At 38.7% G+C, this 26,007-nt stretch overlaps 1 protein-coding gene across 1 annotated transcript in view; it reads left to right on the top strand.

Moving 5' to 3' along the window:
• rptor (regulatory associated protein of MTOR, complex 1) overlaps nt 1-26,007 on the top strand; it is a 323,903-nt gene that overhangs the window by 218,478 nt on the left and 79,418 nt on the right. The window contains exons 15-17 of the mRNA XM_041784862.1: nt 13,062-13,182; nt 16,891-17,028; nt 20,239-20,394. Coding sequence (XP_041640796.1) covers nt 13,062-13,182; nt 16,891-17,028; nt 20,239-20,394 — 415 coding nt within the window. The remainder of the gene's footprint in view (nt 1-13,061; nt 13,183-16,890; nt 17,029-20,238; nt 20,395-26,007) is intronic.

Here is a 26,007-nt window from a genome sequence, read left to right as displayed (position 1 = left end):
CAGGCTGAGCATCGAACCATGGCTGTCTTCATATTAGCTGTTATTGTCAACAACTACACCACAGGACAGGTATGAGTGTGTGTGTTGTATGTGTGTGTATTTCTGCACTTCTCTCCGTCTGCTCTCTGGAAGCCTAAAGGAAGAACGTCCCGTATTATTCATTCACTCCCTCACCAGGAGCTCAGCGGGTTGTTTTGAGGCCGGCCAGCCGTCACTGTGAGAGATTACTCTCCCGCCCATTGTGTATTTCTGGGAGATATTGGTTATGTGACAGTTTTGTCACCAAGAGTCACCTCTATAATCTCTGTCCCCGTCCCAGCCACCTCCGTTGTGTCACTTTATCACCACAAGTGTCACTCGGGCCCCTGGTGTTCGTTACCAGAGGCCTTTCGTGTCTGACGCTGATCAAGCATCCAACAGTGCAACGTTGGGATGATGTAGCTCATCAGTTCATCAAGAAAACACAAAGAAATATTCCACCATCCCTCCCTTTTGCTTCTCTCTCCAGCTCTCTGCAGTTACATTTCTGTCTGGTTGTTAATTTTTTTTTTGATTGATTATTTCTTTCTTGCCTACCTTACAGTACTTCCATCTAAACATTATATAATGGGACAAATCAGGAAAGCCATATGTGCTCTCAAGCTCTGAAACAGCCATTCTTCTTCCATAGCAAGGTGCCTTAATGCTCCTACCTCTCTCACAGGTCCATAAATAATAGATTATCCCCCAACATTACAGAGAGTCTCTCTGCCTGTTTCACGTCTCCATTATTTATCCTCCTTACCTTCAACAACAGCTCTCATTACTGCTGTATTGTTGTTGTGTACATGTCACGGAGTTCTGGCGTCTTAATATTCCAGCTCTCGGGGTTCAGCTGGGAGACTCAATCAGAGCTGAGGGAACGGCGCAGCAGCAGTTGGAGAGAGATATTAAGAAAATAGAGGGGGTTGAGGAGATAGAGAAACAATATGTCACTGTTGATAAAAGATTTGTTTGTAATGTCTCGATCTGTAGGAGATAAAAAGTATATATTTTCAGTAAGCGATCCAATTGATGGGCTGGATGCGGGTCTCTGGTATTGAGTTGCAAGTGTTGAAGTTAATAAGAAAGCCTGAATGCTGAGGCACATCAGTGTTGAGTTGTTTTAACATGGAAAAGAAACATTTACCACACATTATTGACTTCTATATAGAAACTGCAGAGGATCAGACCAGCAATAAGTCTGTTTTTAAACCTGTTTTCTTTTAATAGTCACTCAACTTCATTAGTTGGACATAATGGGGAGGAGCTGCAGTTTTGCTGCATTGGTTGCTTTTATTTACACTGAGTACAAAGAAAAAGCCACAGACAATCTTAAGCTGGGCATACACTGTGTGATTTCAAGCCAACTCTATAACAGCTTTGGTGGAATGTCAGCTGATACTGTGAGACTGAATCGCTTACAACGCACTACAATAATGCACAATTTATGTGCTCACACTGTAAAATCTAGTGGTCATGCACAACCATGGTGATCACTAACCTGACATGCCAGATGGATATGTTTCTGGAAAACCTTCAGTACCAAGCGTTTGGGAAAGAGCAGAGGATTTGAAAAAACCTCAGAATGTGATTTGATGAACCTTCTGTCTGTCACATCTTTACGGACCAATCAGAGCAACAAAACATGTGACATAGCCACTATCGAGGTGCGCGTGTGTTGCTAACGAGGAGTAACGCGAACCATGGCAACTGTAGACATGTCAGTACATTACTTTTGTAGTTTTTGAAAAGAAAACAACTCACTGCTGTTCTTTGTTCTTCTATTAACAAAGAAATGTCATCAAGATTTGATAAAACTGGTGCTTTAGCAGTATCCATGCTAAGCTCTTCCACCATAATTGCACCGGCCTCTTGTTGCTGATTGCATAAATCACGACTCCGCTCCACCTGAGAGTACTGCCTCTTTTCACTGATTGGTCCTGTCACTTTCTAACCGGGCCCAAATGGTTTGGACAGAAGCTTTGCAAGATGGATTCACCAGTGAAAAATAAGGAAACAGGCGTATCCATCTGCTGTGAAAGGTTATGTGATCACACTGTAGCTACAAGTTCAGTCAGGACAGACTGTGACAAAGGGACGCTCTCTTTCTATCACTAACTCTCTCTCACATGTACAATCATTGCCATCCTTGTCTGCTGGAGGTCCATGGAGGTCCTGCTCTTTATGCCCTTTATTTTGGGGGAGGTCATTAGAAACGCATTCCGCTGTTTTCATGGTGATTAAAGACACAGTCGCCAGTTTACAAAGGGAAAAAATGCCCCAAAGTTGAGGATTTTGCTCGTGGTTCTGCTCTAACTGTGGGAGCGTGTGCACTCCCAAACATGCCACAAATCCCTCTGACCAGTCTGAATCAGTCCTCATATAGTTCGTTTCCACTGAGCAGTCCGGTTCAGTCTGGTACAGCACAGCACATATTTTATGTATACATTTATGAAAAGTTGGAAAAAGTCCCAAAAATCAGACCTCTACAGTCCCACTCTTTAACACACTTCTGTTGGGGTAGCAACTTTACTTATCCGTCCCAAAAAGGTGGAGCTACATGCACAATGAGTTGGATGTATGGATGGGGTTAACCCCTGTTGTGTCTACTGGAAATGAAAAACTAAGCATTAAAGCAATCTGTAAATAACCTTAATATAAAAACTGTTGATCAAGATGCTGCTGAAGTTGTAAAGACTCTGTAGTCTACACAGTAGAGAGTCAGATGGAGGGGATAGCAGCAGAGGCAGGTGTGTAACGTGATTAGACTGTGGGTCCCCTTTATTTATGAAGAAAATAACAGAGATTAAATCTGTAGCACCTCTGTGATCTGAAGAACAAAGCGATTTTTAAGTCCTGTCACCATACCATGACAGAACTCCATTACAAGTAAAAGTCCTGAATCCAGACTTTATTCCATTTACATACATGTAGGCCTAATGTTGATGCCTTTTCTGCATATTTTCATTTTTGATTTCTTTTATTTGTATGTGTTCTGCAGTTTAGAAAAGCCACTGATAGGATTTTTAAAAAGTACAGCACTAACTAATAAGTGAGTAGTAGGAATGGGTGGTCACACAGTATCCCCAGGGAATTAAAGAATGGCCACAGTATTGCTTTAATTCCTAGCAGGAAGATGGTGCTGCGTAATGAACACACTTCTATGATAAATGCCTTGAAAGTATGTGTCCATTTTCACCTGCAGCACCACTGCCTGCTTGTGAAGATGCTTCGCAAGAGATTAAAGAACTCTTTTTTTAATGATGCTGGGCTACTTTAATAATAATAATAATAATAATAATACATTTTATGTATAAAGCGCTTTTTCTTTTTTTTTTTTTTTAACTTTGAATGGTTTAGACCCATTTTTAGGGGCCGGTTCGAGCCAAAAATAGGTACTCATTTGTTACACTTACTTACTTTTAATACTTTTAAAACCATGGAAAATAAGCCCTATCCTTTGGTTTGTCTTTCTCCTGCAGCACTAGAGACTTGCTACTTACTTCCTACTGAGTTTAAACATGATTGTCAACATCTGAAGGGTCTTGTGTGGACCATAAGGGCTGGCAAGACAGAGTGTTGCCCTGAAGTTCACCCACATGCTTGGTGCCCTCACTCACACATATTTGCATCAATTTACACACACAAACACATCAGGAACATCTGTTTTCTGGAGTAAACTCTCCCACTCTCCTGGACAGACGGCTACGCCGGCTGTGGGGTCGAAACTAAGGTCTACAGACACATCTGTCAGTGCCCGCAAACATACTACATACACACAGGAGAACACCATCACCCAGTATTTAATGGTTATGCTTTAATTCAAATAAGGTAAAGTTTGTGCTATTTCAGGTCACTAGAGAGTTGTTCTTATCAGTATAAATGAATTAAATCTAATGTTATGGATGAATGATGGTATTTTTAATGATCTCCTCTAGTGTTAGATTGAGACATAACCCGGCACAGCTTGACTTCTTCATTACTCCAGTGTGGATGTGTGTGTGCACGGATGGATTCTTGTAGAGCTGAAACTGAGAACAGAGACAGAAAGTGAAGGAAGAGTTCAGACAGATACTTGAATTACATTCAAGGAAAAGTCTGAGGGGCCAAAGCAAAAAAAATTGCCCAGTCATGGTTTAGGCTACTACAGTACAGTGTGTTTAGGAGCATACTGACATATCTACGCCTAAGTCACTGAACGGCGCTGAATGGTGCTCAGAAATTCCTCATAGACAGGACGACATTAAAAAAGAAAAGAAAATTCATTCTCGGCTTTTCTACTAAATCGCTCACCATCTGTATAACTGCTAGGGTTGAATGATTTGGGAAAATAATCTAATTGGAATTTTTTTTTAAATTAAGTTCCTCTTCTGATGTTATTACAGTATAGGATTCAAACTAAACTATGAGGCATCTAAAAAAGTACAATTATTAAATAAAACATAACAAAAGAGAAAATACTGAGATGGTCCCTGTTCAAAAGTTTGCATACCCCTAGTCCTTAAAACTGTATATTGCCCACTTTAGCATCAATGACAGCTTGTAGTCTTTTGTGATAGTTGTGAATGAGACCCTTTATTTTCTCAGATGGTAAAGCTGCCCATTCTTCTTGGCAAAAAGCTTCCAGGTCCTGTAAATTCTAGGTCTGTCTTGCATGAACTGCACATTTGAGATCTCCCCAAAATGGCTCACTGGTATTGAGGTTAGGAGATGGGGATGGCCACTTGAGAACCTTCACTTTTTTTCTGTTGTAACCAAAGACAGGTTGATTTGGCCTTGTCTTTTGGATCATTGTCATGTAGGAAAGTCCAAGTGTGTCCCATGTGCAGCGTCTAGGCTGATGAGTGCAAATTTTGACTTATTTCAAATTTTATATGAATTGTTGTTTTGAAAGGCAGGATGATTTCTCATTTTTAATAAGTCAAACTTATAAAAAAAGGAAAGTAAGATTTTTGCAAACTATTCTAGAAAAAGTGATACTTAAATGTTTCCATGGCGTGTACAGCATAACAACTCTAACTGGTTTATATTGCAGTTTATATTGTTCTCAGAGGTCCCCAAAACATGCCTGTGAAGTTTGTTGCTGAAAAAACAATCTAGTTTTGGATTTTTGCATTTCTAAAAACCCCTCTGTTTCAGCCTTTCTAAGAACGAGCTGTTTCTGTGGCTTTAAATGGTAATTAGCTGTCAGACTCCGCCCCCTGACCACACCCCTCCCAGGAAATGGATTCGGTACTCCTGATGTTACAGACACTTTCATCCAAAGCTTAAGACCTGACTGGGATTCAAACCAACAATCTCCCAGACCGTAGTCAGCAGGGTAACCCACTAAGCTATCCAGCATCTCAGCTGGCAGCTGAGAGCATCAGTAGAGGAGGGCGGAACTTTCCTCCAAGTGGGGGAGGGCCAACCAAACCTGGGGGCAGGTGCTTACTCCCCATGTGAGGTCACTAGGTGTAAAATCTGAGAACGGCTTGTTTCAGCATACATTTTCTGAAAGGTGGAAGAGGAGAGGGGGAGAGGAAATGGATTTTTCTGGTACTTGAGGGGATTGTGGACAGACCAGGGACACATATTTTTGTTAGAAACACCTGAAAAAGTGATTTTTGCATAATATGTCCCCTTTAAGAAATATTGCATCTTCTGCAATTTGAAAATTGCAGTCGGCCATATTGTGATTTCATCTAAGTTTCCATTAATTGCACAGCCTTAGTTCTTCCAGTATGTTTTCAAATCTGCAGACTTCAAGCTACAACGAGCTGTGAAGTCCACGGTGGTTTGAGCTAAATTTTTTACCTCGTATGTATGGATGGTAATGAGATCATTCTGTGCACGGCAAGCAAGCATCAGAGGAATATTTCAGGAATATTACTTAATTTTCTTTGACTTTCCTCACTCAGCAGAGCTCTTTGTTTATGAAGTGGAGATAGTTGTATAGTAATAGGGCCCATGTCTTTGCTTGAAATGTTGGAGTCTGATTTTCATATGCTGTCGAAATACCCTTAACATGAAGAGGTATATCAAAGCTAAATAAAATCAAACCGCAATGTTTTGCGGTGATACCAAAGAATGGCATATTTGTCAGAGGAATTCAGTGGAAACTTAAAGCTACAGTGAATCTACACCAGATGTCACTTTCACCAAAAGAAAGACATGAAAATATTATGAGTCACATCTCGCCTTCAGTTTCACCTGTACAGCTGTGGTTAATGAAAAGACCCATACTTCCTCCTTTTGCCAAATCCTACTGTACTCATCAGTAGGTTTTCCTACTGTTGCCTCAGTCAAGAAAAAACACGGATTAAAGCTAGACATTTAAAATGAACTGAGAGTGACAGCCCTACAGCTGCTACCCAGACTGGAGAGGATCTGTAAGACAAACAACAAAGCCTTAGATAGTTTTTAAGTATTGCATGACTTCAAATATGAATTTTACAAGACTTCATCTTTTAAGGGAATTGTAAATCATCAGTAAGTTTAAAAACATCTGTGAAGCTAATGACTGCTGGTTCATCTTAAAATTTGAGGTTTCATATTGCAGTTTGCTTGATTCAGTTTGCTTTCACACACTGAAGTTGCCATTCTTCGCTTTTTGCTGACAATGTTTGAGATACATTTTAAGAACGACAGTAAGAAACTAATTTAAACTATAGCACTTTTAAAACACTCAATTACAAAGTGCTTCACAAGCAAATAAAGCAGACAAAGAATCAAAAGTTGAAAATTTCCATAAGTAAATAAAAAAGTCAAACAGAGCAAAATTAATCGGGTACAAAAGGAGAAACAAACAGAGCACAAAAGGAACTGAGAACAACATAAAGCCTTTTTTTGTACAGGGGAGTTTTTAAATGCTTTCTGAAGCATTGCACTGATTCTGCAGGTCTGATGGATTGTGGGACTTTATTCCTGAGGGTGGAGGCCAAGACAGCAAAGGCACAATCACCTTTGATTTTGGCAATTAGAAGGAGGGATGGAAAGAGGATTAGATGATCTGAGTGGATGAGGAGTGGTGTATGGAACAAGGTCAGAAATGGAGCAGGGGAGGCCCTGGAAGCTGATGGAGAGATGCAGGAATAGGTGAGACATGGGAATAGTCAAGCTGCTAACTAACTGTTAATGTTGTCATAATGACTGACTGAGGCATGAATGGAGGAAATTACAATCATCTAGACTGGAGGAAAGCATGGAGGAGTGGCAGTGTGTTTATTGATATTGATATTGTATCAATATGTGTATGGTGAGGTGGAGGAGCTTGAAATATTCTTATCAGCCAAAGAGGGCCCAGCAGACAAAGTTTAGGAAACAGTGCATTATAACATGAAGTGGAGATGGAAATAACATGGAATAAAACTTAACTTGATTAGTTATTGACACTGCAGTATTAGAGTCAAGAGCAACCTCTGAAATAACTGAGATAGAATTATACTGTTAAGCTGCTGTGGCACCGTTAGTTCACTTCCATCCATCTTTTGTAGGATTATTTGCATCATACTACCCTGGGAGTGTTAGGCTGGAGATAAACTAGCTGTTTCACCTTCTGTTCATATATGCATCTGGCTGTTTCATGACTGTCCTTGTAAATATTCTTGATTATATATAATACCTGTTATCAAAGGTGCATTAACTGAAAAATTATCCATATTTGACTTTTTTTTCTTCCATGGATGACAGAACATTTTGAAGGCTATCATTTTGACCGACTGGAATAATGAGCATGACTGCATGCCAACACACCCACACAGACAGATGCAAAGACCTTTTCTATTTTGCACACATAGCCCATCATGGAGGTTTTTACATCTATTATAAAAACGATTCTTCTTGTAGCATGTGGGCCCTATCAATGACTTAGACTTTGGTTGTAGATTAGTGAATGCAAATCCCTATCTGCTCTGAGATTGCACTGAGAAGCTGATGGAGGTGTGCGAGCACGTCAGTCACAGAGGGCTACAGCTGCTGTTGTGGTGCAGCGGTTCAGCATGCTTCAAACTTTGTGCAGTTTTAAACAGTAAACGTAGCACAAACTGTAGACAAAGTCTTGTAAGCGATGACTTCTATTTTAGATTGAAGAAATTATTGGTTTTTATAGATTATCTGTGTGCAAGCCACTGCAAAGAATCGTGGACACAAAGAGGCAGAGCCATTATACAGGAATATCCTGGACATAATGTTTCTTTATACACAGTTTACCTTAATACAGAAAGAGTGACAGCCTCGTGCAGAAAAAAATGCTAATTGGTGAGTGTGCGGAGTAATTCTGAGATTCCACATAGAAACTTTTCCAGTGATCAGAGGTCTGATTCTTTGTAATGCTCCCATTGTATCGGTTTAATCAGTTAGCGTGTTAGTAGAAGACATTCAGCTGTCTGTATTCATAGATGCAGTTTGGTAATTATGTGAAAATATCCTGATCAGTTATTTAAGAAAAAACTAAACAAACCAAACAGTATGGTTACACCAACTAGAATTCATTGCTTCTATGTGAAACTATGTGAAGGAACGCACTGAGGTCACTTTTTGAAATGCAACACAATCTTATTTTTAAATTGTTTGTGCATGATTGAACATCGCTTTCTTAAACAGACTTTATCCATCCCAGTTCTTTTGATGGATATGTTTGTCTCTGTGTGGTGAAAAAAACACTGGTTAAAGATGTTGAGATTTGTTGACTCAGTTTAACAATTTGTCTCTAAAACTTTTCAGCCGTTATCTCTGATCAGTCAGCTGCATCTTGCATCTGTCTTGCATGTTTTTTTAAGGACCTGCATTTTTGACAACTGGTGCACCAAACTGATGCTGGTGTCACTAGGCAGCCATGATGCATGTACTTATGTGTAGTTAACAGCAAGTAGATCTCTATCCTAAAAGATTCTGTGTCTAGACTTGTCTTTTTTCTGGGTTGGGGGACTGGCTTATAAAGGGATGGAATATTTGTGCATACACCCACCAATGAAATTCATTTGACTGTTTCTTTCACAAATAACCATCAGGAATTCATGAAGTTACACAAGAAAAAGCAAATCATCATATGGATATAGTAATCTCACCTTCATTCATTTTTCTTTTTTTTTAACATTTATTTTTGGGCATTTTTGTGCCTTTATTAGATAGAGGAGGGCAGTGGATAGAGTCAGAAACAGGGTCAAGAGTGGGGGAGAGACATGCGGTGAAGGGCCTCAGGCCGAATTCGAACCCAGGCCGCCCACGTACATGGGGAGTGCCTTTAACCATTAGGCCACCTGCTCCCCCTTCATTCATTTTGCTTCTCAGAATTTTTACTCTTGCACATTGTCTGGTTGTGCTAAAATATGTTTAATGGCAATGTTACAGCACAAAAACATCAATCATTAGTTCATTGCAAGTGAGTCAACTTGCAGGGGTAAGCTTGAAAATTTGTATTGGCTAATTTCTCTCTTACCTATCAGTCAGATGGAAAAGATGACCAAATAATGTATTCTTGCATTTTAAAGTGATTATGAAAGACAATATATCAGTTTAAAAGGAAAGCGAGATCTATTTCTGTTTCCTAACAAACTGCAAGTCCTGCAAATAACCAATCAGAGTTCAGTATTTTTGGGCGGCTAAGAAAAGTTTAAAGTTGGGCCTACACTGACCCTGGCCACCCTCATGGACACACCCCTGGATGGTTCAACTGAAGTGTTGCATCTTTAAATTTCACAGTCACTGCTACTAAAACAACACAGTCAGAACAATTTCTGCTCAATAATTTCAAACAAAGAAGCTGTAAATCAAATTTGACTTTGCTTATATCCATTTACATCTGCATAGAAAAAAGACTTATGCCATAGTGTTGTTTTTGATTGATGTGGTCATTTTGACTGTTTTAAGTACAAAAACAGATATGCAAATGTTTCAATGATTATCTCATTATTTTATGTCTTTGCAGTTCAACAGCAGCATTAAAAGAAGCTTCAGAAATACCATAAATTGAACGTAGATATTTTCATGTAGACAACACCTGTAGGGTTTTTGTGGTGGACTGTAGTAGATCATCTGGGTTCTCTGAGCTCAAGATATTGCAGTGCATAAAGAAATTGAAACATGAATGAGGATAACAGCAGATTAAAATGCATTAAAATGTGCTTTCAAGTGACTGACTTTTGTTTCTACAATATGCTCCTCAAACGTTTCAACTGATTATTTCAATTAGAGTGAAGAAAATCATATCAAAGCAGCCTTTAGTGCTGTAGCATCACTTAAGCTGCATCATAAGATTAAAGAGGAGCTGGGATAATTCATCCTGTTGTCTGCAAAATGTGATTTCTCCTTCCACCACAAAAAAATTACAAATATTCAGTTTTGCTCTATGATTCAGTTCAGTTTCTGAAACTAATCCCTAGTTGAAATGTGTTATGTGTAGCGGCGAGTTTAGATTAAACATCCAATGAAGCAGGCAGAGCGAGTAATGAGATTTGTTGGCAGAGAGCTGCTCATGGAAGATCACAGCACAAAGAATCTCCAGTGATTTCCATTGTGAAACAATAAGATCAAACCAAAATCACAGCTTTAACTGATATCCAACAGTCTCACAGATTAACAGCAAGCGCTGCCTACCCCGTAGTTAAAAAAGCTCACCTGCTTTAGTGCAAACCCAACAAAAGACATCATATTTCTATTCTAAAAAGAGTCGTCTTTGTGTGCCAACAGGTTAGGTGTGCAGCTGTTTTTGCTTTGGGCACGTTTGTGGGGAACTCTGCTGAGAGGACGGACCACTCCACCACCATCGACCACAACGTGGCCATGATGCTGGCCCAGCTCATCAACGATGGCAGCCCTGTGGTCCGCAAGGTCTGTGCAACACAATTACACATGCCCATGCATATTAAAATGGCTTGTTAAACTGTTATATTAATGTTTAATTTCAACTAATGAAGTGTTAGATTAAGTACAACCTTTGGTTATAAAATAAAGTCATGCACACTGCAGTGCAGGTTAGACTTCTGGCACACTGGTGCAATCAAGAAAATTGAACATGTGGAGGGACTTCATACTTTACAGTCCAGTAGCAGTGTGTATAGCTGTCTGAATAAATTAGATTAAGAATGGAGATGTTAGCTGACAGTATAAGCAAAATCCAAGTTTGATGTCTGCAACATGTTCCAAAAAGTAGTGACAGGGGTAACAGCAGACAGGGAAAGTTGTTGAATATTAGAAAAAACACCTGGAACATTAGACATTAGTAAGTTGGTTATTTGGTTACAGGTAAAAGTACCATGATTGAGTATAAAAGAAGCCCTCCTGAAAGGCTCAGATATTCAAAGTCAATAATGGTGTGAGGCTCTCCGCTTTGTGAAAAGCTGGGAAATTGTCCAAAAGTTTAAGATCAATGTTTTGCAACATGCAATTGCAATTAATGTAGAGATCTCACCATCTGCAGACCATGATATCATCAAAAGAGTCTGAGAATCTGGAGGAATGTCTGCATGTGACAGCCAAGGACGAAAACCAACATTTAATGCCCATCACCTTCAACCAATCAGGCATTAAGAACCGGCTTCATTCTGTGATAGATATTACAATATAGCCTTAGCAAAACTACGGAAAAGGCACTGTCTGTTACCACTGCATGTACACATGCAACTTAAGACTCTTCCATGCTAATTGAAAGCCATATATCAACATCATTCACAAGCAGTGGCAACTTCCCTGGACCTAAAATGGAAAAGTGTGTTGCTGTCTGACAGAGTCACATATTCAATTGTTTTTTTTCCCCCTCTGGGCTAAAGAGGAAAAGGACCATCCAGATTATTATCAACACAAAGTTCATAAGCCAGCGTCTGTGATGGTGTGGGGGTGTATTAGTGCCCGTGGCATGAGTAACTTGCACATCCCTGGAGACACCATTAATGCTGAGAGATACAGAGGTTTCAGAGAAGCATACGCTTCCATTCAGACAACTTCTGTATTACAGCAAGACATCAGTTACAACAACATGGCTTCACAGTGAAAGAGAATGGTACTACACTACAAAAGACCTATCTACCACTAAAACTGTTTGAGTATTATAAAGCACAAAATAACGCTTGAGAAACCCTAGATGTAAATGAAGTAAGACTGGGAAAGAATTCCACCTTCAATACCTCATCAGTGTCTTTATTCTAAGACACTCACCGAATGTTGATAGAAGAAAAACTAGGAGTAAACATTGGACATCTAACTCAGAATCTGTCTTTAATTAAAAAAAAGACAAAAAAGTTGAACAGTTTGGGCTTTAAACATTTTGTCTTTTGCTGTATTCAATTTAGTAGAGGTTGAAAAATGATTTTCAAATTAAATGAATTATGTTTAAATTAAGATTTTACACAATATCCAAACATTTTAGGGATTGAGGTTTGTAGTTTACGAAAACTGCAGAGACAGGGAGCTGCTTTACCAGGCCATTATCTGTAACTCTTCATCAGTCAAGCGAGGTTGCAGTTTTTGCAAGAGCTCTACTGGCTAATTTCCTGTTTCCTTTCCTTATTCTGAGTTAAACAACTTTAAGCTCCAGATCTGAACACACCACACAGTGAATGTGGAAGGAAAAACAACCCTGAGAGGCATGCTATGTTGAAAAATTTGGTATTTGTGATTTAGTCATATATTTGCTTTTTACACGTATCTCAAAATAACTATCACACTAGTTTATGAATAATGTAACAATTCAAAAAGTACCTCCAATTCAGTGAATAAAAATGTTGTTAGATAAATTGAGCCAGTAAAGTAGAGCAAATATATAGATGCTCACAAACCTACTGATGTCTAAAATAATTTGACTGGGGAAGACTGTGTAAAAAGGAATAAAACACTGTATAGTAAGTCACACTTGTATCATCAATTCAAGTCTGAGGGAGAAATCTTCGAGATAAATATTATTTGGAATTTTTTGGTTTTTAACCTTATTTAATCTGCATGGATCTTGTGGGAAATCATAGCTGGAGGCAAGAAGTATAAAAGAAACCTCTAAAGAGATCAATTAGTGATATTTGTTCAAGCACTTTTTACCCTCCAAATCATGCTTAATGTTTTCTTTCCTACAGGAGCTGGTCGTAGCTCTGAGCCACTTGGTTGTGCAGTACGAGAGCAACTTCTGCACAGTTGCTCTCCAGTTTATAGAGGAAGAAAAGAACTACTCAGTGCCGTCACCAGCCAACACTGCAGGTACTGCAGACCAAACACATACATGTACATACTTTTTACCCTCAGATACACACAGAGCAGAAATAGTAAACTGACTTGGTTTAAATTTGAAAACTGTCTTTGAAATTAAATTTGGATATTTCTTAATCTTCACCTTTTTTATTTTTGGCATTATGCTGTTTTTTTTAATTTCCTGCCTGATAGAAAGTAACAAAACTCTTAGCCTTTATAATGTTTGTCTGACTGTAGTTTAATGAAGATGAAATATTTCCATGAATTTTTCAAAGGAGCCATTTCAATAGTTAATGTTTGTCTAAATTTAGGTTTACCTTAGGGGTGGTTGTTGTGCCTCTGCACTGGTGTAGCCAGAGCTGGAGGCATCATGGTTTGGTGTTCTCTGTCCATCAGTCCAGATTGTTCTCCTGAATGTGGTTTACAAAGACTGCTTAGAGGGATTCTCTTCAAACCTTGCACAAATGCTCAGTCTGACCTGAGGATGATCTCATTAGATTCTGGAGCTAAAAAAACCCTATTTCTTGATCCACCTGAAAGGTGGTAAGTGTCAGACAGCAGTAGTTATCACGCTAGCCGAGAGGAGACACTCAATCATGATGCAAAGACTAAACTTTTAAAATGGAGGAGGAGAGCCCTCTAACTAAGGGCGGGTGAAAAATTTTGGTTGTTGGTAAGTTGGTAAGTGCATGAAATATTTAAATGTTTGCCAAGTTTCCAACATGAGGTAAGCGAGGTTTTGAGGTCTCCCCAGAATATCATAAGAACCAAACATTTCCTTCAAGTGTTATGATCATTTTTATGGAACCACTTTGTGCATTTTCTGCACCCCTTAAGAATAATGATTTGTGTGTCCCCTTTTTTCATCTGTTTTAGTGTTCATCAGGCACATTTTCACAAAGTAATGTTCATTTAAAAACATTGACTACGGGCAGGATTCCATCAACTGCAGATTTATACAAAACTGTAGGGATTCTTTGATTCCTCAGCTTTGACAAATCAGCAGCAGTCTATTTCTTCACAATCTAAGCTTATCCATAACACACCCCTACTTCTAACCCATGGCAAAGTCCTGCTCTAGACAGCAAGTGGTTACATACACGTTAAACCCTCCTCTCCTGGGGCAGTCCCAAAGAGGCCTTTATGTAGCAAAGTACCTTATCACAACATTTAAGTTGCAAACGTTCCCAAAAAACATGCTTCTTTATGCTTATTTAGTTGGAATGCAGCCAGATTTATCATCCCTGAGCTGTATTCTTCAATCTATCTATGGATCATGTTTCTGTGTCAGAAATAGTCCCCCCTCTGCAGACCACCACAGTGAGACACCTTCTCTGCCAGAACAAAAATATACACTAAAACTTTCAAAATAAAATCATATTTAAGCTTTAAATAAAGTTGAATAAATGGTCTGCTTACAGGAAACCATCTTGCACAGCTAATGAAGCTGAGACTGAAGCTACGAAAGCTATGTTAGCTACATAAGCTACATAGCTAATATAATTACACTAGAAAAGCACTCAGAGAGCACAGACCTCCGCCATTAGCCCTATCTCCCAATAGTACAGAATCCTTTAAAAAAATTCATGGATCCAGACAGTGATCCGGATCACTTCCAAAATCTAATCAGTTCTTCCTTATGCCATTTCTGACATTTCCTGAAAATTTCATCAAAATCCATAACTTTGAGTTTTTTTTGCTAACAAACAAACTAACAAACAAACCCTGCTGATCACTTAACCTCCTTGGCGGAGGTTATAACTAATGTAACAAAAACAAATAAGCTATGTTAGCTACTTTTCATTGTGCTACATTTCCTGGAGCAAGACCCGTTTAAGAAGCTGTAATGTGAAAGGACACAGAAACATACATGTATCATCCATGCTGATCCTGTCAAACAAAAACTCTCTGCAATGAAATGTACATAAGCAAACAGTCGAAGAAAAAAACAGTGCAGTCAATGCAAATTAATTTAAGACGAGTCCAAATGTTGCAAAAAGAGACCCCAACTTTCTTCCCTTTTGAGTCGGCACTTCAAATTATTAGTTTGCTGTCTTTCTAAGTAGATAACTGAAACCAGTTCATACAACCATTTTCTGAAGCATGGCTGAGTTGATGTCTTCCAGTTTTTAAGAATCTTTCTCTTACAACACCATGCCCATTAATAGAGCTGTTTGAATGTGTGCAGGGAGCATTTAGGAATCCTCTGGGGCTCCACAAAGAGTAAAGTCTCTTTCAGGACAGAGTGTCCTCTTATAAACACCAGAGAAGAAGACAAAAGGTCTAGACCAGAACAGATAAACAGACATTCCCGAAATAGATGTACCCTTACATACTTTACATTTATCACACACTGAGGGGTTAAAACTTGTGAAGCCTGTATATAGAATGATTAAAAATGTGAATTTCTTTGAACTGTTTTTTTTTTTCCAAGCTTTCTTGATACAGTAGGCAGGTGCTGAAGAGGAGTAGTTAACGAATTTGGTAATGAGCTTTTTACCATTCAGGAGAGAAAACAATTAAAAAAGAGTATGTCTCTCACACTTTGACTCAAAGTGAGGGATGTTTTCTAATACAAAGTGCTGAAATCACATATAATGAAAGAAAAGGGAGGGGTTATCATATTTTCAGCTTAATTGACCCAACAATGCAAAATTGTCTCATTTAGGCAAGTTAAGCAAAATAGGAAGAAATATCAAATTTTGATTAAAGTAAAAGTGTTAACAATTGTAGGCCAACTGGGATTTTAATGCCTCAAATACACTGAGGTTTGAACTTATACTATATAAAGACAAGGATGCCCTGAATCAAATGTAGCTACAAGCTCATTTACAGCTATAGTCCCTAGGAAGCAACGCAAAAAATAAAACAAATAAAAACGGGCTTCTTTTTGTTTTTTTTTGTTTTTTTGTTTGTTTGTTTTTTTTTTACTTTTTCTGTTTTGTGTGTTTACAGAAAAAAAAGTATGAATATCAATGCATTTTTCTTTTTACATTGAGAGCTTATTACTTTCACAGACCTGGTCAAAGATTCACAAAGAGATAAAACTGTTCTGTGACATCTGTAGGGAAAACTTTGTGTCAGTCTCAGCTCTCGTCATGACTACTGATAGCATCACCTGAAAGCTGACACACCAGCCGCTATAATGGAAAGTTTTACAGTTTGAGCCGATCAGCTCAGAGAAAAATCAGCTGGTAAAGTCAGTAACAAGCTCAGATTTTCAAACAAGTTTTAAACACAAATGGTCAGTTAAAGGTGGAACATAAAAAAGACATATTACTTAAATGTCAGCATTAATCCAACACATTTCATCCTGAGCTGTCAAACTGACTAAAATAAAGAGTGTGCTGTCACTGTTTTTTAATGTTGTACCACTTCATTAACACCAGAAACTCAGCTACTGCAAAACACACACTTTGAATTTGCTCATCCATATTTAAAGCTGCCACAAAAAAGAGCCTGAAAAGCCAACAATAAGAACACAAGTACAGAGAGTCTTAGCTATTTAAATGACAATATCTCTTGATGTGACATGCATGCAAAATGGCACATTTTCAATACATTTCCAGCATGTTACAGGTAGTTAAAAGTTTCAGCATTTAATACATATTTATGAGCTGGCTTTAACCTTTCAGTGATTAAAATAAAATTAATGATCTTTTAATGGCAGTTATCCATGCTCTAGCCTGACATGTGTCCTCCTTTGTTTATGTTCAGAGCCTGGCAACCTGACTCCAGTGAGGGACAGCCCGGCCATCCCACGCCTGAGATCAGTCAACTCCTACACCAACATCCGAGCGGCCACCACTGCCCGCCTGAACAAGAGTCTGCAGAACCTAAACCTCAACGAAGAGGGTAAGAGGGAAAATAAGATAAGTACTGAAGAGAGAGCAATAAATAAGAGGAAGAAGAAATTTAGATTAATATGTCAGAACTGAATTAAGACAAAGGAGAATAGAATAGTTTTTTTCATGAAAATACTAATCTAAAAGAGCCTGTTTGCACACTTTTGATGCAACAGCTCGTAAGATCACTGTATTCAGCATTACTTTAAAGTCTAAATCAAGCACTAAAGTTGTGTCCTGTTTGTTAAGCACAGAAAATAATAGTGTGGGTCCAAGGTTATAATAGTTTTGAATTCTTCATTACTTTTTATTTTTATTTCGTTTCCACTTTCTGTGTTCATTTCTGCTGGTTTGTTAGTTTATTTCAGTTTTTATTTTGCAAAAGTGCTTTGTTTTAGTTTAGTTTTTATTAGTTTTCGTGTTAGTCTTAGTTTTTTACGGATGTCGAGGCTGAGTGAGCCTCATACATTTTTTAATTCATATTCAAACAGACTAGTCTTCTCTCATCATTTTATTTATTTAAAGATGATGTTTAAACACAACTCTAGACATAAAACTACCACTGTGTGAAGTCTTAACCAATCAGATCAGGCAATTTTACACTCCCCAGACTTGTGTGTAGGTGCCAGTCAGTATGGTTGTGTCAAAGACTAAAACTAAAGATATTTTGTCTCCATTTTTATTTTATTTTAGTTAGCTTTGTAAGCACACTATACAGTTTTAATTAGTTTTTGTTATTTTGGTAAAGCTTAGTTTATATTTAGTTTCAGTTAACTAAAATGATTTTTGAATTTTAGTTTTAGGTATTCAGTTAGTTTTAGTTAACTATAACAACCTTGTGTGGGGCGCTGATCTTTGTTTCAGTCTTGCTCTCACATGCCCAAGTAACTGGAAAATGCTCTTCACAGTTGTAATCCACAACTGCTGTGGACAAAAGCAAAAGCCTGTATTTGATTTATTAAACTCTACAACTTAGTTATTTAATAAGTGCAGTAAAGACTTTGCCTTCAAAAATAATTCTCTCTCTTCACTGGTGAACTTTCTCCCTCTCCATTGAACTGTTACTTTAGTAGAAATTCCATTTTAAATACTAAGAAATACCTTGAGCTGTAAAGGGCTCTCCACTTTAAGAGCAGATTTGCTCCTTCAGATAGATTTTTAGTAGATAAACTCGTCAGCTTAATTTTTGTTGTTTTGTTGGGTGCTACAGACTAGAAACGTTTTTAAATTGCCTAATGTGCCTTGAAAAATGTCAGTTATTAATTTAGCAGGTACATAGTCAAAGTCTAATCATTCTGTTTCTGTTCTAAGTACAAAAAGAATCTATGGTTGCAATTTATTTTTATTTACATCTGTGTTAAAGACATCCATGGCTGGTGGCTGGATGTTATTTATTGTCAGTGCCTTTTTGTATCATTCTTTAATTATTCACAATCAGCTTGAGGGGACATCTTCAAATGTATGACAATATTCTGCTTGGACTAAGAATAAAACAGTTAGATTTTGGTATTTAAATAAGACTTAGATCTCTAATTACATGTTTTTGGCCTGTGAGGAAAGCTAAATTATATTGACAATGATTGATTTATAAAATCAATAAAAGGGATAAACATCAATGGGGGTGAAAAATGTTTTACAAACACTGTATGTGGCCAAACTTTTTTATTTTGGCATCCTGCTTTACTGAGCTTCTACAGATAGCTGCCTTAAATATAAACTTACAGATTAAGAAACAAGTGAGAATATGAAGGGTTATATAGGAGGGAGTTAAAAGTAAATGCTAAGCTGCTTTTGACTTAGTTTTGCTAAAATCCGTTGCTATCCATTAGTAGTCCAGAAGCAGTGGTGACTGGGAGCTGTCTAAGGTGCTGATCTGATGAAAGTGAGAACTATGGGGCTCTTCTCTCAGTGTAAAGACACTGCTACTCCCTTAAACACAAGCATGTTCTTAGTTTACGAAGCTCTGCTTATTTTATGTAGCCTGCTCTCACACAAAACCACCACAGCTGTCCTTAATTTTATTTGCTGAGAAAACTTAACAAGAAATTGTTGCACTATGTTTCAAAAGAAGACAGCAGTCTTTGCAGTTGCACTAGTGTCTGCTGGCTGTTTTGTTCACTTCCACTGGGGATTTTAGTATAATACTTTAAAAAGCATATACATGCACAGAAAGAGAGTGTATAGAGGGAGGACTTAGCCTGCTGTTATTTCTCTACAGGGGTAGGATAGAGTTCAGAAAACCAACAACTCTGATTGTGTTTTCTTTAAAGGGATGCATTATTTGGTCCATTTACATGCTTTTGTGATGTAACTTCTTTCAGATTTAAGATGACCCCATCATCTCATATGAAAAATGCCTTTAATTTGCTTGAGTGAGTGCACTTTTAAGTTAGAGGTTAGAAAAGACTGATATTCACTGTGAATTTAACACATTAAAACTATGAACTTTCCAAAAATAAGTGCATGCTTATATTGGATTATCCTCAAAAAATGTCAAAACTTAAGCCCCTGTCCTGTCACCCAAACATCCACAGCTTTGTGGACTCATGACCTAGTGCCACATCTGAGCTCTTAGCCTCCTGTTTGTTTGTGTTGCTGCTCCGAGGTTCAGACAGCTAAAGCTAACTGCTTGCCCTCTGTCTGCCTCTGTCAATCTGAGTAATGCAGAAGCCCTGAGTGGATCTAAATCAATGGCACTTGGTGGGGCACGTAACCCACTGCTGACACCCATTTCTTATTCACATTCTCAGTGCTTATTCCAATACACAGCAGTGTTTATCATGAACAGGCACAGTGCCGAGCAGAGAGTATTTCCATTCTCCACCAATCTCCATTCCCACATTTCAGCCTGCAGTTGGTTCATAGGATGCGTGGCTTTTTGGTTTGTGTGAGTCAGAGTAATGTTTGGTGATCAGGAGAGCTACTGCAGGAGATGACTGAGTCTGACAGATGAAATTAACTTAGGAGCAAGTTATTGTGTGGACTTGTGTCCTGAGATAAAGGCCTTCTGTCACACTTACCCACATTATGCTTGAGGAAGTTGATTTGATTATTTTGTCTTTTACAGCAATAAAAGCAGTAATAAACTTTATTCATACGCCACATTCAGAGCATCCAAACTGCCTTCATAAAAAAATAAGAGCCTCTGCTTGTATAAGATTTAAGAAGCTTCTGATTTTGTCTGATTGAATCTAAGGCTTTGTTTTTGTCATTCATCAAGGTGGACCACCAGCCTTCTCTCCTGGTAACCTGAGCACCAGCAGCAGCGCCAGCAGCACCCTAGGGAGCCCAGACAACGACGAGTACATCCTCTCCTTTGAGACCATTGACAAAATGAGACGGGTGTCATCATACTCTTCACTCAACTCCCTCATAGGTAACAGCTTTGTGCTCACCCTGCAGCTCCACCAGGCCTGCCAGTGTGCTTCTTTTCAAAATCCTCTTTACTGTTGTTCGTTCATCTTTTTCCACCGAATTCACACATAAAGCTACATTAAATAGTCATAGTGAGTGCTACACAGCCTTGTATTGTGTCTTTTGTGCTTGAGGGGCTTTGTTGAGTCTGAGAGAACACAAGTAATGATGTCTTTGGGATGTTTTGTGTTATCTCAGCTGAAGATTGCAGATGACACATTTTAATGAAAAGGCAATGGTACAAAACAGGGAGCATGATGTACGTCAGCACTCACCAGGCAGGGAGTTTGGTCTTTTTTTTTTCTTTTTTCTTTTTTACAAAGAGACCCCATTGAGTTGCATCATGAAAAATTTAGGATGCAGTTTGTTTTCAGTAAGACACATACTTAAATCCTCTTTGAGGTATGTTTATATTTTCTTTTATCACCCCAGAATTCTTCTGCCCACAGAGAATTGTCAGCTGACTATGAAATCTGTTTCAACTTCACATAGTTTGATAAAGATTCACAATAGTTAGATTAGAGCAGCTTTTCTTACCTCCTTTAATGTCGCAGCCTAGATCTTTGATCACTGTGGACTTAGAAAAGAAAGTCATAGGTCAAAACACACCTTTAAACAGTTGTTTAAGCCGTTGTAAGATGAAAAGCTGCAGTGTTGGGCTCTACACAAAACAGACCAGACTACACAGACCAGCCAAAGCAGCATTTAGCTTGTGTTAAAGCTCCAGGCAGGCTTACAGAGACGGCACACTGACTTTGTTGCGGTACAGCGATCAAACTTTGAGAGGAAAGAAGACGCGTTTTGCCTGCTAACCATGCTTAGTTACAGTGGCAAGAGTGGATGACATTCAGTTAGTTACCTGGCTTCATGTAATACTAGAGCTAAACGTGCTAATGACTCGACTCAGCCTGAGTTGTCTATCACAAACCACTCACTCCGCCGGCTGTGGGAGCAGATATGCCTTGCCTGTGCATCACAGCACAATGTTGGCATTTGAACTGGTGATGATGGGGTTGCAAGAATCCATTCCATGACAGAAATTTTACTGGTGACGGTATTAACATGGACAGATCTGTTATTGACAGATTTATTTCTTGTCAATAATTGCTTTAAGTCTACTTTGATGGCTAGCATTTCTCCCATTAGTGGGATATTTTGGTATTTTTGAAGTTGGGTTGTATATGCTACTTGGTAATAGTAGTTAGCCACAAGAGATTTGAGTCTGCATTGGCGTTTTAAGGAGAGAGCACTGAGGGACCAGCAAGGAGGTTAGGCTATACAGAGCTATGGGCAGGTACTGTTGCTCTGCATGGGCCAAAATGGGCAAAGAATCAGTGTTAGCTCAAATGCACTCTGTACAGAAAGTTTTAAATGTTTTTATTAAATGTATGTCAAATATTTAGTGCTGTAGTCAACCAAAAAACACCTGGTGGACAGAAATTATACCTATGCAGCAACCAATCTATTGGTCGTTCAGGTAAAAAAAAAAAAAATCTGTATCAAAGGATCAGTTTAATCCATAACAGGTTCCACATTGCACCCTTTTGGTCATCTAAATGAACTTAAAATGAAAATAACAAGCTTTTTGGAGCATAACAAACTATTCTCAACCTCATTATGTTGCACTGAAATAACTGATTTAGAGCCGATCAGCAGGCACCTATCTATAATTATATAATTTTCATGATCACAGCTAAATAACTTTTGAATAGTATAGCTTACAAAATAACTTTATTGTTCTTTGAATAGATTCATAGCAATACCTATTAGCAGGTCTCACCTGTTCCAGCTTGTGTTGTGTAATTTACGAGCATTTATTTACTAAGGTGAAGTAAAAAAGTCCACAGGTCGGGGCTTAAGGACCAGAAGACATCGCCTTCTCTCTTCTCTGCTTTCTATCTGTTTGTAACAGACACTAACGCTCAGGTGAACATTTTAAAGAGATGATAAAGGGACTTAATACAACGTATTTGCTGACCAGGCTGCAGGGGTTGATGCTGTGAGGAAGGGCAAAGCAGGGACAATCAGCAGCTCCGCTTCAATACAAACTGCCAGCAAATATTGTGTCAGGTTGAAGATCTGTTGTTTTTAAGTTATTCTAAGTGTAACTGCTGTGAAATAATCAGTAGAAAGCATGTTCTGCATCACCCAGTGTGCCTCTCCCTGTCTCCTGCTGAAACTCTGATTCACTCAGCTTCATGCTCCTGCTGTTTCTCACTCCAACTGCCCCACCCCCCACGGCTGTCCCACTAAGGTGATCTTAGTCAGATGAAAGCTCATCAACCAACCAATCAACTGGAAGCTGTCGGCCCTAAATATCCCTTTAAAATGCACATACCTTTCTTCAAATTCTTTACCCTGACTCATTGATCTTATGTTCATCTTTGCTTTCCCAGCTGTTTTTGATAACATAAAATCGCTAGAAGACTTTGGGGGATTTTCTTCAGACTTTGAACAAAAATCTACTTTGACTCAAAGATGAACTTCAGAGATTTTGAAGGTACTAGGTCAAGATCATCTAACCTCATGGTCAGCCCTTGCTTTCAAAATTTCTACAAATCACACCACCACAGAAAAGCTAACACCTTTCTGCCTGATCCGTCACTGTACTTTCTCTGTCCAGCATTGCGATACCTCGTGGACACAAATAACTGCCAGGTGACAGTTGTAGTTTTATCATGAATTTTAAAAAGTGTTTTTATTTATCTTTTATTTGTGATCATTGTGTCCTTAAGTGTAGGTGCCAGCCAGCTGGTGGCCCTGAATGCTTTGCAGGTTTGCTGCTGGGAAGAATTTATAAAAAATTGTAAAGGTCATATTTTTGTTATTGACAACTCTTAATGCACTTATTTTTGCTTTAAAATTGCTACATTTATTTTAATTGCTTATTGATTTCCACTTTATTGCTGGTCCACTTTAACATTCACGCATTTCAAATTTTTTTTCAGAAAATTTGAAGATACAAGCATTTCATCCCTCGACAATATGAGTATTTTGACCAAGAGTTGATGCAAGCCGCTAAATATTTCAGAAATGATGTTTGGCTGCAGCTGTCTGAAGTTCTGGAATGGCTGGTTTGGAGATAAATTTTTCACACAGTATTTCTACAGTGAGCAGTAAAACAAGTGTGCATCTAGAGACCGTAGGATGAATGTACCCATCTGAGTCAGTAGCTGGGACTCTGCTGCGTGTTTTAACACAGAGAAGCTTAGAAGCTGCAATCCGATAGTAGGAAACTCCCTTGAGCACTATGCATGACAAGAAAAAGTGAAAGTAAATGACCAGGAGAATGTGGTGTCACTAGAGAGAATGTCCCCATGCCATCCCTTCACAGGGTAAAACCCTTCAAATGAGCAAAGTGACAGCTGGGAAAGCTCCCTGTCTAAGATTAGAGCAAGTGTAAAGAAAGCCTTTGCAGATGTGTAAAAGATGGCAGAGCAGGGGTGGGGTGTGGGGGTGACTGTGTGAGTCACCTGAGGCCATTAAAGTGCTTTTTCTGGTAAACACTGAGCTCAAACCCGCTCTCTTACTCCTCCTCTCAGGTGATTGGCGGGCTCCACCATGCATCGTGACAGCCTGTTTGTGTGCAGGCAGGAAAGCCATTAACTCACTCCCACCCCATTGGGACAGGGGAAAGAAAACCAGGGGATCCTTTTGTTTCTCTCTCTCTCTCTCCATCTCTCTTTTCTTGATGTTAAAATTTTAGTTACACACTCTTTTACAGTCTCCAGCTGCCCTGGCATGTTTCAGTGTGTGATTTTTGCAAAGCTCAATGAAAAATGAGTTTAAAAAAAATCGAATGGCAAAGTAAGTCAAGCTCAGGAGAACAGTAAATTAAACTTGGCAGGAAAGTTGGTTCAGGTAGTAGAATGAAATGTCCTTTCAGCATGTTTTCTTTGAATTGTTCCTTAATTGAATGCCACCTTATTTCAGGTGAACATGACTCACTCAAACTCAGCACGGTTTCATAGAGGCCCTCCAAGGAAAAGAGCCAATTCCCTCTGCTCTAGGATTAAATCTCTGAGCACAAGCTGCTGCTAAAATCTTTGACATAAAAATGTGGCATGCACATTATTGTGCCTTTCACATAAAGTAGCTTCTAAATGTGATAAAATAGTATGTCTTCTTTTTTCTCCTTTGTCTAAATAAAAATATGTTTCAACTATCAGTACTTAAATTGTATTTTTTGAACTATGTATATAGGTAGGTAGGTGGGTAGGTTGGAGGGAAGATAGGTAGGTAGGTACGTAGGTGGGTAGGTTGGAGGGAAGGTAGGTGGGTGGGTAGGTAGGTAGGTACGTAGGTGGGTAGGTTGGAGGGAAGGTAGGTGGGTGGGTGGGTAGGTAGGTAGGTACGTAGGTGGGTAGGTTGGAGGGAAGGTAGGTGGGTGGGTAGGTAGGTAGATGGGTAGGTTGGAGGGTAGGTAGGTAGGTAGGTAGATGGGTAGGTTGGAGGGTAGGTAGGTAGGTAGATGGGTAGGTTGGTAGGTAGGCGGGTAGGTTTGAGGGTAGGTAGGTAGGTATTTGTTTTTTTGTGAAAGATCTGTAGTTAGGTTCAACTAGCAACTTAAAAACAGACTGTGAGGATTCAGCTAAATCCTTTGCAGCAAATGTGCCCAATCAAATTACATACTACTCTCTGTGCTCATGTTCAAGATTTAAGATTCTTGTATTTTGTCCCCAGAGAGATTTGTTTTGGATAAAAGGCTGCCACATAAAAATATATATAATACAGACACAAAAAATTAATACATAACACAAGTACCATCAATACAGAGACTGCCAAATCCATTCCACTCCACCCTCTCATATACCCACTTTTAGGCTTGAGATTAGAAACTTTACTGATATGGGGTTGAAGCTGGACTCTACATTAACTTTTTTATCCATAGCACTGGTGCTACACAGGTTGATAGTAGGGGTTGACTAATAGCCGGTCTGGCTGATTATCAGCTCCGATATTTGGCATTTTGCCGATAATCATTGTCAGCATTTTATTTTACTGATCACCGATATGATAAATTAAATTATTAAAAAGTCCATTACTTTGCCTCCACTGCATTTGTGTCTTCCCCTCAGGCTCAGTGCTACATCACTCACACTCTGACCCCGAGTCAAGGTCTTAACTGTTTATATGTGCTCCATATGCAGTCATGGACCAAAATAGACAGGAAAATGATCAATGGGGAGCAGTATTTACCTTGGTGATGCACACATGAACATCCACATCTGTAGAATGTGTTTGAAATTATGACAGCCACAACCTTAAATGTACCCACTTGATGAACTTGTTCTTATATTAATGAAGCTTTCTGTTTCCACACTGGTAGAATTTTTCACAGGAAAGATAAACACAGTATAAGTACACTTCTGGTTTGTGCTTTTCAAAGTAAAAGTCTGGTTGAGCATTTCTTTGTAGAAACTCCCTTGTTTTGTAAAGAATGCTTTTATTTTGAATAGTACCTGACACACTTCCACTTTACACTGAATGACGTCACTTGTAGGGATGTTTATTGAGGTAAAACTGATGAAGAATGACATGGCTTTGACAGTAGAAACACCGAAAACAGTCAACA

This window comes from Cheilinus undulatus, linkage group 4, assembly GCF_018320785.1.
Source record: "Cheilinus undulatus linkage group 4, ASM1832078v1, whole genome shotgun sequence".
NCBI lineage: Eukaryota > Metazoa > Chordata > Actinopteri > Labriformes > Labridae > Cheilinus > Cheilinus undulatus.
Note: the sequence above shows the minus strand (reverse complement) of the source record. Positions and strands in the feature narration are given on the sequence as shown.